Genomic DNA, 17,854 nt, shown 5'->3' on the forward strand with positions numbered 1-17,854 from the left:
TAGGGCAGCAGAAGCGGTCGATCTTTCCCCGCCGCCGCACCGGCTCGGGGCGTCTGAATAGCCGCTGGCGCAGTCACACCGCGGGCGAGGCAAGCTGCAGTTGGAAGAGCCGCGATGGCGAGGAGGAGGTCTGGGTCGAGGAGCCGCGCGCGGGGAAGTCGCCATCCAGGCTGAGACGCGTCCGAGGCCGGTGGCCGGTTCTGTTCGGAGCAGGCTTGGGTGGCGGCCAGGAGCCATTTTGAACTTTTTAAAAAACACACCACAAAAGCCAGCGGAAAACTTTCCAGGTGGGCCAAAGCGCCTTTCCCTCTCCGGTTGCTGCTCCGCGCGCCGCTCCTTCCCCTCTCGGGACTCCTCGGAGGGAACCGGGGCGCCCATCCTCGCCTTCCCTTGACCCCCAGCTGCTCATGGACGAGGCCGGATGAGCAGCTCAGGGGGGTGGATGGATTTTGGAGCCCTCTGGCCGCCCTCCGCGCCTCGTAAGCCTTGGAGATGCAGCTCCGCTTGCCGGTGGCCGCCTGGCTGTCGTGGCTTGCGCTGCTGGTGCCCGCGACGGCGGCGGGCTGGGAGCTACGTCTCACTAGCGGCGGCAGCCGCCGCCCCGGGGACTTGTTGCTGGATCTCTCGCTGGGACCTGAGTGGCTCTACGAGCTGGACGAGACTCTAACGCCCCGCCAGCTGAGGGACGCCGTGGAAGTGACGGGCGACGGGCTGCTGAGGAGAACGAAAACGCCCGTGGAGTGCGCGGGCTTGGCCCGCAGCCCGCTGCCGCTCCACTTGCGCCTGGTCTCCCCGGTCGGCGGCGTCCTGCTCTCGCTCCGCCTGGCAGCTCACCTGCATGGCCCCGGCTGCCGCAGCGGCTCCCGCCAAGGGACGAGCGGAAAGGGCTGGCTGCAGCCTCGCCTTTCCATTTTTGCAGGCCTTCCTCTGAGGCAGCCTTTGCCAACCCCTCTTTGCTCCCCCGCTTCCCCTGAGCAGCAGGTGCCCCCGAAGGTGGGAGAGGCGGATGGGGGGCCGCTGCTCTCGGCCCTCATGGCGTTGACAAGTTTCCCTTACTGTAAGTGCCTCAAGGGCGGCCCCTTGAGCTGCAGGGACCAGGAGGGAGAAGTGGGGAAAGACGTTGACTGCCAGAAGCCCTCAGGGACCAGCCATCTGCAGCTTCTTTGTCACTTGAGGAGGACCCAGGGGGATATCCTCATAGAGCTGGGTAGCCCCAGTACCTGGGGAGCGAAACAGGTGGTGGGTGGAGAAGAAGGAGGGCAGGGTAAGCTGGAGGTGGTTAGAAACAGGGAGGCAGCCCACCCACAGTTTGGGACAAGGAGTGAGGGCAGCTGGGATTCTTGGCCCCGAGGGCCCCGGAGGATGATGAGGAGCGTGAACAACCCACCCCAGTTCAAGCTGCCCAATTACCAGGTGTCAATTGCTGAGAACCAACCAGCAGGCACCACAGTCATCACCCTGGAAGCCCATGACCCGGACGAGGGGGAGGCAGGTCGGTTGACGTACTCCATGGAGGCCTTCTTTGACAAGCGCTCCAATGATTACTTCTCCATTGACTCTGAGACTGGAGTAGTGGTCACCACCCGTAGCCTTGACCGAGAGACTAAGGATACCCATGTGCTTCAAGTGACAGCAACGGACCATGGCTCCCCACGGCACCGGTCAGCCATCACCTTCCTAACCGTGACTGTAAGTGACACCAATGATCACGGCCCAGTGTTTGAGCAGCCTGAGTACCGAGAGAACATTCGAGAGAATCTTGAGGTGGGTTATGAGGTGCTGACGATTCGTGCCACAGATGAAGACGCCCCAGACAATGCTAACTTGCTCTATCGTATCTTGGAACCAGGTGCTGGGGAGGGAGTCTTTGAGATTGACCCACACTCTGGTGTTGTGAGGACTTGTGCCCCTGTAGACCGAGAGCAAGTCTCGGAATACCATCTTGTGGTAGAAGCCAATGACCAAGGCAAAGACCCAGGCCCTCGAAGTGCCACAGTCACGGTGCATATCACGGTTGAAGATGAGAACGACAATTCCCCACAGTTCAGTGAAAAACGCTACTTGGTACAAATCCCAGAGGATAGCCCAGTAAATAGCCAGGTGCTCCAGGTGCAAGCCACGGACCAAGACCGTGGCAGCAATGCCCAGGTACACTATAGCATTGTGAGTGGGAACCTCAAGGGCCAGTTTTATATCCATTCTTTCTCTGGCTCTATTGACTTGATCAACCCCCTGGATTATGAGGCTATTCGAGAATACACCCTAAGGATCAAGGCCCAGGATGGAGGAAGGCCTCCACAGATCAATTCCAGTGGGATGGTGTCCATTCAAGTGCTGGATGTAAATGATAATGCCCCCATTTTTGTAAGCACCCCCTTTCAAGCCACCGTATTGGAGAATGTGCCCCTAGGCTACTCAGTGTTACACATTCAGGCAGTAGATGCTGATTCTGGGGATAATGCCCGCTTGGAATACAAACTCATTGAGTTGTCTCATCCTTCTGCTCTTATGTCCTTGGGTGGGGACATGGGTTTTCCGTTCCAGATCAACAATAGTACTGGATGGATTACAGTGTCAACTGAGCTTGACCGGGAGACTGTGGAGATTTACCACTTTGGGGTGGAGGCCAGGGATCACGGTGTGCCTGTGATGACTTCCTCAGCTAGTGTCTCTATCACTGTCCTTGATGTTAATGATAATAGCCCTACTTTCACTGAAAAAGTTTATCAGCTCAGGCTGAATGAGGATGCGACAGTAGGCAGCAGTGTCCTGACATTGACAGCAGTAGACAGGGATGTCAACAGCGTGGTGACCTACCAGATCACCAGTGGCAACACAAGGAACCGCTTTGCTATCACCAGTCAGAGTGCAGGTGGACTGATCACCCTGGCCTTGCCCCTGGATTACAAGCAGGAGAGGCAGTATGTGCTGACGGTCACTGCTTCAGATGGAACTCTATTTGACACTGTCCAAGTCTTCATCAATGTCACCGATGCCAACACGCACCGACCAGTTTTCCAGAGTTCTCACTACACAGTGAGCGTCAGTGAAGACAAGCCAATTGGCACATCCATTGTAACCATCAGTGCCTCTGATGAGGATACTGGGGAGAACGCTAGAATCACTTACATTCTGGAGGACAGCATCCCTCAGTTCCGCATTGACCCTGACACAGGAACCATCACAACGTTGATGGAGTTAGACTACGAGGACCAAGCCTCTTACACTTTGGCCATCACAGCCCAGGACAATGGGATCCCTCAGAAATCTGACACCACCTATGTGGAGATCCTCATTTTGGATGCTAATGACAATGTGCCCCATTTCCTTCGTGACCGCTACCAGGGTACCGTCTTTGAAGATGTGCCCCTCTCCACCAGTGTCTTGCAAGTGTCTGCTACTGACCGGGACTCAGGCCCTAATGGCCGCCTCCTTTATACCTTCCAGGGTGGAGATGATGGTGATGGGGATTTTTACATTGAAGCCACATCAGGGGTGATACGGACACTGCGCAAGCTGGATCGTGAGAACGTGGCTGTCTACACCCTGCGGGCTTTTGCTGTGGACAGGGGCAGCCCACCCCTAAAAGCCTCTGTGGATATCCAGGTTACTGTGTTAGATATCAATGATAATCCTCCTGTTTTTGAACGAGATGAATTTGACATCTTTGTGGAAGAGAACAGCCCTGTTGGTTCTATCGTGGCCCGGATCAGTGCTGTAGACCCTGATGAGGGAACTAATGCTCAGATCATGTATCAGATTGTGGAGGGCAACATCCCTGAGGTCTTCCAGCTTGACCTTCTCAATGGCGATCTCACAGCCCTGATGGATCTGGATTATGAAAGCCAGACAGAGTATGTAATTGTGGTGCAAGCCACTTCAGCCCCTCTGGTGAGCCGAGCTACTGTGCACATTCGCCTGCTAGATCAGAATGACAACCCTCCTGTGTTACCAGACTTCCAGATCCTGTTCAACAATTACGTCACGAACAAGTCTAATAGCTTCCCTTCTGGAGTGATTGGCAAGATCCCTGCCCACGATCCTGATATATCTGACCAACTCGACTACACCTTTGTCCAGGGCAATGAATTAAACCTGCTGCTTTTGGACTCTACTACTGGAGAACTCAAGCTAAGCCGGGACCTAGACAACAACAGACCCCTTGAGGCCATCATGAAAGTATCAGTTTCAGGTAAGCAATTATTTCCAAAGTTGATGATGATAGATCATGGCGGCTGAAAGTTTTGTTTGTTGGCTTAATATGTTGGCACCAGCAAATGTGAACTTTGTGCACTTTGATTTCTAATTTCCTAAGATGGTAATTTGGGGGGGGGGGTTCAAAGTTTTGGAAAGCAATCACAGTCCCAGCTATGTCATTTGTTCTGTCCTTAACTCTGTAGGGCAGGGGTGGGGTGCCTGTGGCCCTCCAGATGTTGATGGACTGCAACTCACATGAGTTCTCGTCAGCATAGCTAGTAGTGAGGTATGATGGGAAATGCAGTCCAGCAACATCTGGAGGGCCACATATTCCCTATCCCTGCTGTGGTAAACTGTAATCAATCATATTGTGATCCACAGAAACCTTTCTGCAGAGGAAGAGAAATCAATTTACATGGGTATATGTCACTTCGCTGCTGGGTCGCATTAAATGACTGAAATGAGCATATACTAATAATTAGTAAGTGGCTGGATTTTTCAAAGCTTCCCACAATTTTCTTTCATTTCAAATCCAAGTCCTACACAAAAGAACAGTTAAATTAGCACTAAGAGGAAGTTTTTCTGACTTTCTCAGCAATAAATGAGTCCCTAGGTTGGGTCATTTCCTATAAACACCTGTGGACAGTTGTATCAGTTTGGGCATATGCTGTATCAGATGTGTCTTGTCATAGAATCATAATGATCTGTAATATATAGATAGATAGATAGATAGATAGATAGATAGATAGATCTGCAAAATATATATCGTTTAATCAATGGATTCATTTTTAATCTCAGCATTTTAGTCTCCAAAATTGTAAATGTGAATATTAGTAGTAGTAATAGTAGTAGCAATAGTAGTAGTGAAGCAAAGCAGAAATAGAAGAGATGGAAGAATCATTACCTTTCGTACATCTGTTGCCCTTATTTCCAGACACATCTTGGTAAGACGATAATTCTTCAAGGCCAAATTCCATAGCATCCTGTTTGATGATTAACACAGCAGATTCTGCTTAGCTGAAATGAATCTAAATGCATTTGCTCTATTAATGAGGATTAGACTGATGTTGCTATTAGAAGAATAGAGCTAGTGGAGCTAGCAGCACTAGCTCTAAAGTAGAGAAAGAAAGAGGATTGTTCACCTTCCCAATTAAATGGGCCTCCGGAAGTACTTGGAGACAATGTTTGATCTTGAGGGACAAAATTCTGAAAGAGACTGTTTCAGGGTTGTAGCAAAAAGTAGTTGTAAACTCCACTGGCACAAACTAAGGGCATGAAAAGGCAAGCACATTATTTGTATCAAAGTTAAGCACATTTTAGTCTCATTGCTTTTATGTACTTAACACCCACCTATTGAAATCAAAGGGCCTTAACTTCATAGGCAAGACCCACTTTATCAATTTTATTTGATTTTCATACCCAAATCATAATGTTACTTAAAGATTTAAGTAGCAGCTACATCTTTTTCTTTTTTATTCTAGAGAAGGGGTCCCAATCTGGACTGGAACCCTAGGATAGGGTGACCATATGAAAAGGAGGACAGAGCTCCTGTATCTTTAACAGTTGTATTGAAAAGGAAATTTAAGCAGGTGTCATTTGTATATATGAGGAACCTGGTGAAATTCCCTCTTTATCACAACAGTTAAAGCTGCAGGTACCCTGCCCTCTTTTAAATCTGGTCACTCTAGTATAGCTCCTGCAGCTTTAACTGTTGTGATGAAAAGGAAATTTCACCAGGTTCTCCATATATACAAATGACACCTGCTGAAATTCCCTTTTCTATGCAACTGTTAAAGATACAGGAGCCCTGTCCTCCTTTTCGTATGGTCACCATACCCTAGGATGGGGGTAGGGGAGTTTTAACTCTTTTCGTCCTGTTGTAGTCCCAATCTGGATCTAGCTCCCTGCATTTACAATTTATATTTCCAAAATAAATAAACATAGATTGCAGGCACAGAGGCCCAATCTGGATTGGAACTACAGTGAGCGGGAAGAAAGGATTAAAGCCTCCTTCCCCCCATGTTTTACTCTGAGGAATGTATCAATCAGCACATTAGTTTGAAGAGATAGGTTTAAATAAATTATAATGGTTCTGACGAATTTGCTGTGAATGCTGTTCCATATTATTTAAATAGTAAAAAGAAACCTGCATACTAAGAATAAAGCCGAGTTAAATGTTGGTAGCATTCTGAATAATAGTACTATACATGTGATTACCAGATACTGGGGAGAAATGTTAGATGGCTATTTCCATCGGGTCCCATTCACAAGTTTCCAATGCAAATCTGGCTCTCTGCTTTTGGAAGAACAGAGTTTGGGTTGGATTCATCAAGGCAGTTCATATGCTTTAAATAACTAAGTATTGTTAAATAAATAAATAATTCCATATTTATGGTTAGTGAACATTTATTGTGTAAACATGTCCTATTGTATTTAAACGATTCAGTGATATCCTAACAAGTTGTAAACTTTTATCGACGTCTCATTTCACTTGCTCCTTGTGCTGGACTTTCTTTTCAATTGTGGAGCTATTCTTTATAACTATAGCTCATACTGTGCATCAATAATGCAGTGCCTAGCCTTTTGCAGTCTCCTTCTGCTGTCTTTATTGCAGGTCTCCTGAGCAGCTGCAGCTCTTGTTGACCTTTTGAGATGCATTGTGAACAGTATCTTGTTAGTGATGCTTTTCACTCCAGATAGTCTTTTCACTTTTGTGAGAAATGGCTTCTGCATGTGCAATAACGTTCTGCGAGGTGTTTCTCTTCGAGTGCTTTGTCTTGAGACTTTACTCAAATTAGTCTGATTCCATCAACACCTAATTAGAATGTAGTGCTATGCAATGAATGGCTACGCTGAGATCAATGGTACAAGTCATAGTATAAAGCCATGTTTGCAGGACTAGTGAAAGTGGTGCTAAGAACTATCACTGAAGATATTAATGTATTCCATTTGATAACTGATTTAAATTTCATGCAGAACTTTAGAAGGCGTAATTGTGGTTAGTATGTCATTGTTAGTTCCATGCTGGTTACAGATTTCCAGATATAATACACAAGTTGCTTGGTTCTTTGGGCTTGCGGTGACTTGCATTTGGATGATGCATAGGATCATCATCAACCTAAATCAACTGATGGCTCATTATCTAATGTTAGAAGATAAAGAGCAGGTCATGAAACAAATCTCAGACAGTAGTACATGGTAGAGCATACAAGGAAGGAGCTGTTTATAAAGTCTTTAAACGGCAATTCTTCAAATCCAATACATGGGCATAAAGAGAACGGTGATGCATATTGCAATCCAAAGAAACCTAAACATGTTAAAGTCCTAAATAAATTAGTGCAGCTTTATCATTTAACTTATTTGCTCAAGCCTATGTCTGGATCATGCCCATAGACATTGCTCAGCCACGTTGAGCTAAACGTCAGTCTAAACAACCCCCTCATTTAGGCCAAAATAAGGGCAGCTTAAAACACGACAATTACTGTGTAGAAAACATTCCCTGCAGTAGTGTGCAATCCATGATTATACGTTGCACACACTTACCTTTTGCCACATGTACATATGTCGGAATTTGTGTCCAATTCTGACATCATACTGCATGTAAGTGAAATACATCAAGATGTAAACCTCATACATGACAGTCTTCTTCCATGGTTAGAAAAAGTTTAAGGTCATGTTCTCCTGATCCTGGAGAAAAATATATCTGTCTACAAAAGTATTTGTGGGCTGCAATCCTATCTACACTTCTGTGGGAGAAAGATCCATTGAAAAAAAATAGGACTTACTTCTGAGAAGACATGTATAAGATTGTGCTGTTAATGTCCCTGAAACATCCCTGAGTGCCAGCTCAGTAAAAATACTCCCCATTGTAAGTATTTAGCTACTGACACATCAAGTCTTGAGGCATTGCATATTAATTATACCTTCAATATAAACTTCAAGAGCTAAGTGAATATTGCCAGGAAATGTTAAATATCAACATATGGACAGCATTTCAGCCTTATTAGCGCGTTGTAAAAATAACAAATTAGGATATATATTTTTTGTCAAAAGCATTAGTTACATGAGGTAATACTGAAACTGAATAACCTTAATAAAATGAATGAGACTTTCATTGGCCACTGGATCTAAAGCTTTATCAAGCTGAAACCTGCCCAGTACTAAAACGTAGAAAAATATTTAAAACATTTCCATCACAGAGAGCTACATATGACTCATATTATTGCAGTAATTAAAAATGTAGACAATTCGTAAGGAACTCGCTAACGGAAAACGTGGCTAAAGGTGAAACATTTTTGAAAGTTTGACAAGTAATTGGACTTTTATCTTCTTGTAATATTTTGCTTGTTTATTTGTTTCTTCATTTTAAGTGAATTATCTTTTGTTGAGAAAAGAAGCTGAGCATCTGTTAACTGGAATTGTAGAAAAATTAGGATTAGAAAACTGCCTTTAACTATTTTGATCAACAGACCAGAAGTAAAACCATTCAAGACATAATAACCTTAAATACAAACAAAGTATAATGTATCATATCAGATATGCACATATATACAAAACAGCCTAACCCCTGCAAATTATCCTTCCAGCGTGAAATGATCCTTCATGCATTCTCACTGCTACTGATATGAATTTGGCCACTTCTAACAACACTCATGGGATTTGTCTGTCAGCAAGTATTTAACATAAAATTGAGCTTAAGTTCCTCGTTGTGTGGCTAGTAAAGGAGCAATCATTTGCTCAAAAGTGCCAGAAAAAATAAATAAATGCAGGACTGAAGTACATGTTCCATAGATCCCACCTCTAGGTTATTATAAGGACAAACCCTCAGGGACAGGGCAACATCTTCCCAAAGGAAAAAAAGGAAAGAAAGAAAATGGTACTGGAATGTTAAATATTTAGTTAAATATCTGGAGTTAAGAGTGAGCAGTTAGATGCCCAAGTTTGCTGACCACAGTTTATTTAGGATGGTTAAAGCAAAATAGGATTCTGAAGCTCTCCGAAAGGATATCCCTAAACTGGGGAAATGGGCGTTAAAATGGGAGATGCAGTTTAGTGTAAGTAAGTGTAAAATGATGCACATTGACACAACCCCCCTAACTTTACCTATATGCTAGCAGTGACCAAGAAAAGGATATTGGGAACAAATAAGGGGGACATGATAGAGGTGTATAAAGTTATGTATGGTGTGGAGAAAGTGGATAGAGTGGGGAAGAGAAAAACTTCTCTGGCTTTCATAGTATTAGAACTTGGTGTCATCCAATGAAGCTAAATGAAGGCAGATTGAGGGCAGATTAAAGCAGGGGTGATCAACATGTGGCCCTCCAAGATGTTTTTGCCTACAACTCTCATCAGCTAATCATTATAGGCATTGATGATGGATGGTGAGAGTTGTAGGGCAAAACAGCTGAAGGGCTACAAGTTGCCCACCCCTGGATTAAAGGAATTACTTATTTTCTCAATGCATAGCTAAACCATGGAATTCGCTACTAGAGGATATAGTGATAGCCATCAACTTGGATGTCTTTAAAAGAGATTTAAATGAGATTAGACAAACTCATGGATAATAAGGCTGTCAGTGGCTACTGGTCATGGTAGATATGTATTACTTCCAGTAGCAGAGGCAGAGGCCTCTCTTTGCCAGTTGCTGGGGTACATGGTTAGGAGGGTGCTATTGCGCTCATATGGGCTTCTTACAGGCATCTGTCTTGCCACTGTGGAAACAGAATGCTGAGTTAGATAGGCCTTTAGTCTGATCCAGCACAGCTCTTTATATGCTCTTTGTTGCCATATGATGTCTCCTCAGAGTGTGCAAAATACTGTACTACCTGATTTTAAATCTATTGGTTCTTGCAAGGCCAATATATGCTAAACTCTGGAAAACTCAAAACTGAATTAAGGTTTTATATATGAGTTAGGAACTACTGTATCTAGTTAAACTGATGTGTTCCGAAAAAGCTTCTGTAAAACACTATTCTCAGAGAAAGGTGATGTCTAGTGGTTCAATGTATATAAGTGTGTGTATATGGAAGACAGCTTAAGTCACCCTTTAGAATAGGTTAAGCATTAGTTGTATTTCTGGCATGGCACAACTCTCCCGTAAGTAGTTTCCTTTAATTATTTGGGTAGAAGATAGAAAACATATCCATGGAGCTATACTAAACTGCTTCTGTTCAATGAGACTTGAGTTTGAATAATGTTTTGTGGATTATTCCTTGAATGGCGCTGTGTGTGTAGTGAGATAAAGCCCAGTTAAATGTTTAAGACCCCTTATAGAGGTAAATTAATATTAGACTGATCATGACTAGTTACGACTAACTTATTCCCTACTGAATTCAATGGGACTTAAATGAGACTAAGGGCTCATCTACACCAAGCAGGATATTCCACTATGAAAGTGGTATGAAAGTGGTATATAAAAGGCAGAAGCCACACTACTGCTTCATAGTGGTATTGAAGTGCACTGCAGGATCTACACTACTGCTTTAGAGTGGTACTGAAGTGCACTGACAACTGTTGGGCCCATGACACATCTACACCAAGCAGGATATAACACTATGAAAGTGGTATGAAAGCGGTATATGGTATGTGTCATGGGCCCCAACAGTTGTCAGTGCACTTCAATACTTCTATAAAGCAGTTGTGTGGCTCTTGCCTTTTATATACCGCTTTCATAGTGGAATACCCTGCTTCATGTAGATGAGCCCTAAGTCTGGATCCAATCCAATGGTTCATTTTGGATGTCACAATAAACCAGGGTTACGGGGGAACCAAGACAGAGTCATTAACCAATAACAAGCCATGGCTTATAATTCTGGCTTGTCTGGGGAGAGACAAGCCAGAGTTCCTGGCCAGCAGGTAATAATAAACAAACAAACAAACAAACAAACAAACAAACCACTAAAGCCTCCACTTGCAGGAGGAGCAGTATGCACCAACACTTTGGTTGAGTACATTGTCAGGCTTCTCCTGGAACCATGGCTTTTCATTATATCTAAATTAGGTCCCAACCCTTTTAGGCCTGTAGGCACATTTCAGATTGTGTCATGGGCACAGTCCCTTGGGTTGCTCTTCCCCGCCCCAGTATCTCTCTCTCTCACACACACTCTTTGCATTTCCATGGGGTCTGTGAAAAATCTGATACAGTAAAATTAAGATTGGCATAATCTTGAATTGGCATAATTTTTGCATAGCATCCTCCAAACCACCACCACATAAATATTTATAATTGGTGTCTATATTCTTCACAGTAAAAATGTTCTTTTGAAGGGAGATCCATTGTAAATATCACGAGGCTCCATAAAGATCCATGCCTTGGATCAATGTTTTTGCACTGTGTTGGCATTGGAAAGTGCCAGATCCGTGACTCTTATGGTTCAGACCATGGAAACAGATATGATCTGTAATTTGATGGTTGGGAGGGGAAATCACATGTTTAAATTATGTAAATTCAAGAGGGTCCAATTTACTCAATCCAATTTTTACCTAGTGTGTATGTCTTCTCTCTGTGTATGTCTGTTATCTCTCTTGTTCTGTGCCCTCCTTTCTGACATCCTATTCTCGTTCTCTCTGTGGTACTCTCTTTTCTCTCTGGTACCCCATTCGACCTTTCTCTCCTGAGTCCTATGCCAACCACTTTTTCTCCTCTCCCAGTCGTTCTGTTCCCCCACTGGTACCTCTGGCTGTCCTGCTTCCCTTCTCCCAATTGCCCCACATTCACTCCTTCCACACTCAATTCTACTTCTTCTTCTCTAACATCCTTACCTCTCCACATTCTTACCTGAGCACATGGCAGCACTTTTGTGTGAGGGCTGCTTAGCACCCATCCTCCTGAGGCAATGACCATTTTAGAATTCCCAGACGCCAAAATGTATTGCCCGACAGTGATGTCAGGGTTCTCCTGGAGCCATGGCTTTTCATTATATCTAAATTTGGGGATTCTGAAATGGCCACAATCTCTGGAAGATGGAAGCCAAGGATGTGTGAGCAAGGGCTGTGAGAGCTTTGCGGGTACTGGGGCATGTCCCCACAGGTATGATGTGCCTGTGAACACTGAGTTTATGATGCCAGGGCTGTAGGAACCATTTATCATATAGCTGTATCTGGTACAATTATTTTTCAGAAATGAATTATGATTATCCTATCCTTTTGGATGCATGATATATTTTACTCTGATCATGCATAAGTGCAGTGAACTCAGTCTTTATGTAAGTGACCTTGTTCCTATTTAGGTCATAAAAATTATGGGCTCCAGTCCCATAGAGGTGCTGAAGGCTTGTTTTGGTAGAATTATGCAGAGCAACCAGTTCTTCTATGACTGACATTTCTGCTTCATTTTGCAAGGACTTGTTTCTTTTTTTCACTGTTGCCTTGTTGATCAGGAAAGAAAAGGCTGGCTTCAGGTGTCAACAAAGGATGGATTAAGACATGAACTGTTTTAGTAGCCTCCTCTCTGCCGCTAGGGAAATAAATTCCATAAGTGTGGAACGTTGCTACCATGATATCCCTGCAGGCCATACAATTATCAGATTATCTTATCCTTTTGGATGCATGATATATTTTACTCTGATCGTGCATAACTTGTTTTGATATGATAGTTGGATAATGATGTACCCCTTACACAAAGACACACTGATCCATCATATGATTTTTAATAAATATCTCAAACAAATATTGAATGAAGTCCAGGATGTGATGGTCATCCATGAGTATACAAATGTTAGTTTAATGATTTAAGTGATCGTACAATGGAACAGAATTAGGATCCAAGCAAAACTTCTCTTTCTTACAGTTAGGAGACTAGAAGAGTGCTGCAGTGTCTCCTCACTATCATTAGCATTCTTTTCCCTTTCTATCCATGGTGCACTTCTAGGTCTGCACCAGTGTTAACACTAACCATGTTCAGGATTAAAGCACACTTTGAAACTAAGATTACAGACTGGTATTCAAAGTCTGCTTGAAGTTTACTGTGGTTAATATTGGTGCAGATCTAATTCCCCACAAAACAGAAAGAGTAAAGGATTTGCACATGGGGAGGAGGAGGAGAGAGTATGTAAGTCTGAGGAACCTTCTTAGTCCCTTAGCCATGGTTATGTTAAATTGTAAATGGTTTAATTTGGTGAAAGCAAGGTTAGTGAGTCTGGGAACAACAAAAATGTGAAGATATTCTCAGCAACTGCAAACTAGATAAACAAAAAGCAAAGCAACCCAAATCCTATGAAATGCTATGAGCACCACATTCTTCTGCACTGCTTTGAGAATGGTGATCAGTTCTTAAAAGATGCCATAGAATTAGTCAGTTTGAGTTTTGATATTTCCTGGACCCCAAACATTCGTAATTTATTTGCTTGCATTTTTCTATTGGCAACCTATAATATTTATTTATTTATTTATTGCATTTATATACCACCCCATAGTCAAAGCTCTCTATCATTAATCATTAGAGTTTAATGCCTGAGAATCTTGGGTTTCTTTTTTAATGAAGCATTTCTAGCAGAGATCAGTTTGAACATATTAGGAGAAATATTAAGGATATGGTCATCTTTGCCATACACAGGTTGCTTACCCATGGTTTATAAGGCAGTTGTCCTGTCCTACCTGGGAGTATAGTACTTCAGGTAGATATATTAAGTCCAGTGTTCACTTTTATCAAGAAAATTGATTAATGGGATTTGTTCTCACTTTGCCCTTTGGTTAAGACAAAACTGCAATTCAACTAAACAAATATATTTCTATAATAGGTCACCCACTTAGATCAACAGAAGTGATTTGATGGATAGCAGTAAAATCATTCCTTGAATAAATAATTGTTTGTAGAATGGAACTAATCCATGGGGTTTGTGTTTGAAAGATTCATCATCTTTCAATAATATTTTAATTATCAGAGTGAGTACTAATAAACAGATGACATAAGCATCAAAATGTAGCTGTGGTTAGAGAAGCAATGAAACAATACTATTATAGGATTGATGGAAGTTACTAAAATCTGTAAGAGTTGCCTATTCTGCCTTGTCATGTCCAGAGAATATGGCCTGGCTGAGACATATAGATTGGCCATTGTGCATGTGGTTTGTATTTACACACTCTGATTCACTTACTCTCATCCTGATTTGAGAAAACCATAGCTTGCCATGACATCCTAATCAGGTGAATTCTTGTTTACAAAAAAGAAACAGGTTTTATCCAAACCAGACTTGTAGACCTTGGTTTTAACTCAAGTTTCTTGTTTTGATTTAGCCAAAGCATATGCGATGTGTGACTTGGCAGTTCTCTGTTATTGAAAGTTCTGTGGCGCTTGTTTTTAATTTTATTCAGTACAAATATTTCTATTATTGGAAAAGACTGATACATAGTTTATAAAAAGTACATTCAGAAGTTTATCATACTATCAAAATGTCTTTAATAAAGAGGAGCAGATACAGGGGTTGTATACAGGGATTGTATATAGCAGAGGCAACCTGGCAGGGACAGACTTTGCTGCTCATCAATGATCTGTCCAAAAGAATTCAATAGATGCCACTGAGAACCTTATCTGCAACATAAGAACATAAGAATAAGAAGATGAGAAGTGCTCTGCTGGTCCACCTAGTCCAGCGTTCTATTCAAACAATGGCCAACCAGCTCCCATGGGAACCCAGAAGCAGGCCATGAGTGCAACAGCACCCTCCCACCCATGGCCCCCAGCAACTGATGTACATAGGCATACTGCCTCTGATACTGAAGGTAGCATATAGTAATCAGGACTAGATAGCCATCAGTAATCTTCTCCTCCAGGAATTTGTCTATCCCCCTTTTAAAAATCTGTCTAACCCATCCAAATTGGTGGCTATCACTACATCTTGTGATAGTGACTTCCATAGTTTAACTGTGCACTGTGTGAAAAAGTACTTCCTTTTATCTGTCCTGAACCTCCCACCAATCAGTTTCATTGGATCATCCTCGATTCTGGTATTATAGGAGAGGGGGGAAATGTCTCCCTATCTCCTATGTATAATTTTGTACACCTCTCCCCTCACTTGCCTTTTCTCTAAAGTAAACAGGTCCAGATGTTTTAACCTTTCCTCATAGGGGAGGAAGTCCAGTACACTTTGATCATTTTAATTGCTCTTTTCTGCACTTTTTCCAACTCCACAATATACTTTTTAAAGATGTGTTGACCAGAACTGTACACAGTATTACAAGTGTGGCCGCACCATAGATTTGTATAGGGGGAGCATGATATTGTCAGTTCTATTTTCAGTTCTTTCCTAATTATGCCTAACGTGGAATTTGCCTTTTTTCAGAGCAGCTGCACAATGGGAAGCCATTTTGATTGAGCTGTCAACCAAAATTCCAAGATATTTTTTGGGGTCAGTCACCACTAGCTCAAATCCCATCAGTTAATATGTGAAGTTGGAATTTTTTGGCCCAAAGCGTATCACTTGACACTTGCTTTCATTGAACTGCATTTGCTATTTTGATGCCCATTCACCCAGTTTGGAGAGATTCCATGACTGCTGAGTTTTCTCAAGAGATTTTGATGAGGGACCTTGTCAAAAGTGTTTTGGAAGTCCAAGTAAACAATGTCTACTGGATCACCCCTCTCAATGTATTTATTGACACTCTCAAAGAACTCTAAAAGGTTAGTGAGATACCTTTACAGAAACCATGTTGAATCTTTTTTCAGCAGGGCTTGTCCTTCTATATATTTTCTAATTTTATCTTTAATAATGTTTTGCCACGAGAGAGCAGCAAGAGGGGCTGTTTGGAGCAGCCACCAACAGTATGTGGCTCTCAGTGAGAGCTGTGGAACAGAAAGAAGCAGTCTCTCACAATCCCATGGGAGCTTGGCAGGGTCTCTCGCAATTCCATTGATGACTTCAGAGAGGTCAGAATGGGGACATTCCAATGGGCGGGGAGGGGAGAGGCCAGGTTATGCAAAATCCTGTGGCTTCTCCAGCCCTAGTCCCCAGCAGTGTGCCTCCTCTACGTGGGCTGGGGCTGGAGAAGCCATCGGATTTTGTAAAATTACAAAAGGAAGATGGAGAGGCAAAAATCTCCTCTGTCGCTCCTCCCACCTTGCCAGCAGCAGCCCAGCAGAGCATGGGATACTCATAAGCATTGTGGTTTGACTTCTTCTTTAGCATTCTTAATTGTTCGAAACTGTTTGAGAAACAAGTGTCTTTCCTTTTAAATATTAGCTGTGCATTTTATTTGACCTATGAATCAGTCAAGTAGATATGAGCATTTCTTGCCAAAACGCTGCTTGGAAAATAGTAAAGTTTTGATAATATAGCTTGCTCTGAGTGGAGCTAGCAATACATTTGCAAACTCTAGGGAAGTGATTGGGTGTTGACTTTCTCAACAATTAACATTGTAAAGTTATAGTGAAGTACTTTGTCACTTATGAGAGACAAGCACTAAATAGCAATGATATGAAAAGTGAAAGATGTGATAGATCTCTCACTGCTGACATATGTAATCATAAACGTATAATCCTTATCGTATACAAAGCAAGTGATATAGAGCCAAACTCTTTTCAACAGTGTTTTGGAATCCTTGATAGATTCCACTAATAGAGGACTCATGACCATTTCAGTAGTAATTGGGTAGCTATGTTGAAAACATTTCAGCAAAAGAAATGGGGAAAGCCATCAGTAAAAACAAAGATCGACTATGTAGGTATTGCAGTGGTATAAACATTTGCCACTGTAAAGACAGGCTGGCACTGGCAGCTGGGGCCCACTGGGGCCTATGGGTGAGAGGGCAGCGTTATTAGAGGCAGAGGCAAGAGAAAGAGCTAGCCATGGAACCATTGCAAAGTAATTTGCTGGAGAAAGACTGTATGTCTGACTTGTTTGTGCTTGCAGATAGTGGGGCTCTGCCCTGGGCACACTTAGTGACAGGCCATTTCTGGTTTGATAACTGCTATCTGTTTACATTGATATATAGGGAGAAAAGCCACTAAAAGAGAGACTGGAAGAAATAAGAGTGGAAGGGCAGACACTGAAAGCAACAGATGCATACAAATGGTTCCATGGTAGAACACATACTTTGCATGCTCCCTGGCATAGCCAGTGAAAGAGAACTCTGGAAGCAGAGCTAGAAAAGACATTTGCCTGGGACTTGTTAAGGTGATGCCAGTCTCAGAAGATAGTAGAGGACTATCATGGGGTTAGGATTATGCAAAACAGTTACCACAAGCATAAAATTTTCAAAGGGGACTTTCTCAACAATTGTTTCATCGTGGTCATGTTGGCTGGAGAATGGTGGGAGTTGTAGTCCAACACACTGGGAGAGCTGTATTTTGCACCAGATCCTCCTCCCCACCGTATAGTTGTTCTCTATTGGAGCAAGGCTACCTCCCGTTTCTCCTCCAATATGTGCAGACTGTTGCTGTGCTCTTAGTTTTTGTGGCTTTGCCGCCATTGTTGAAAAAGTGCCTAAGGCAGGTTTGAAAATGTTCTAGAGAAGTGCACTTGCAGGTTGTAACCCCGTTTTGTTAGTGGTTTAATTTTGCTACCATTGATTCACAGTGGTTAGTTCTAACATAAACTATTCTATGTAATAATATTGTAAACATATGGGGATTTTTATTGGATTAGTTTTATTCTACAAACTGGTCACACCTGAATTTGCTTGCATTCTTTTCAATAGCATTCTGTTACAATGCTGCAAAAGG

At 42.9% G+C, this 17,854-nt stretch overlaps 1 protein-coding gene across 2 annotated transcripts in view; it reads left to right on the forward strand.

Annotated features, from left to right (window-relative positions):
* The first annotated feature begins 492 nt into the window (after positions 1-492).
* CELSR1 (cadherin EGF LAG seven-pass G-type receptor 1) overlaps positions 493-17,854 on the forward strand; it is a 182,415-nt gene continuing 165,053 nt past the window's right edge. For both annotated transcript variants that reach the window (XM_063134119.1, XM_063134120.1), the window contains exon 1: positions 493-4,192. In XM_063134119.1, coding sequence (XP_062990189.1) covers positions 493-4,192 — 3,700 coding nt within the window. The remainder of the gene's footprint in view (positions 4,193-17,854) is intronic.

Source organism: Elgaria multicarinata, chromosome 9 (genome assembly GCF_023053635.1).
Source record: "Elgaria multicarinata webbii isolate HBS135686 ecotype San Diego chromosome 9, rElgMul1.1.pri, whole genome shotgun sequence".
NCBI lineage: Eukaryota > Metazoa > Chordata > Lepidosauria > Squamata > Anguidae > Elgaria > Elgaria multicarinata.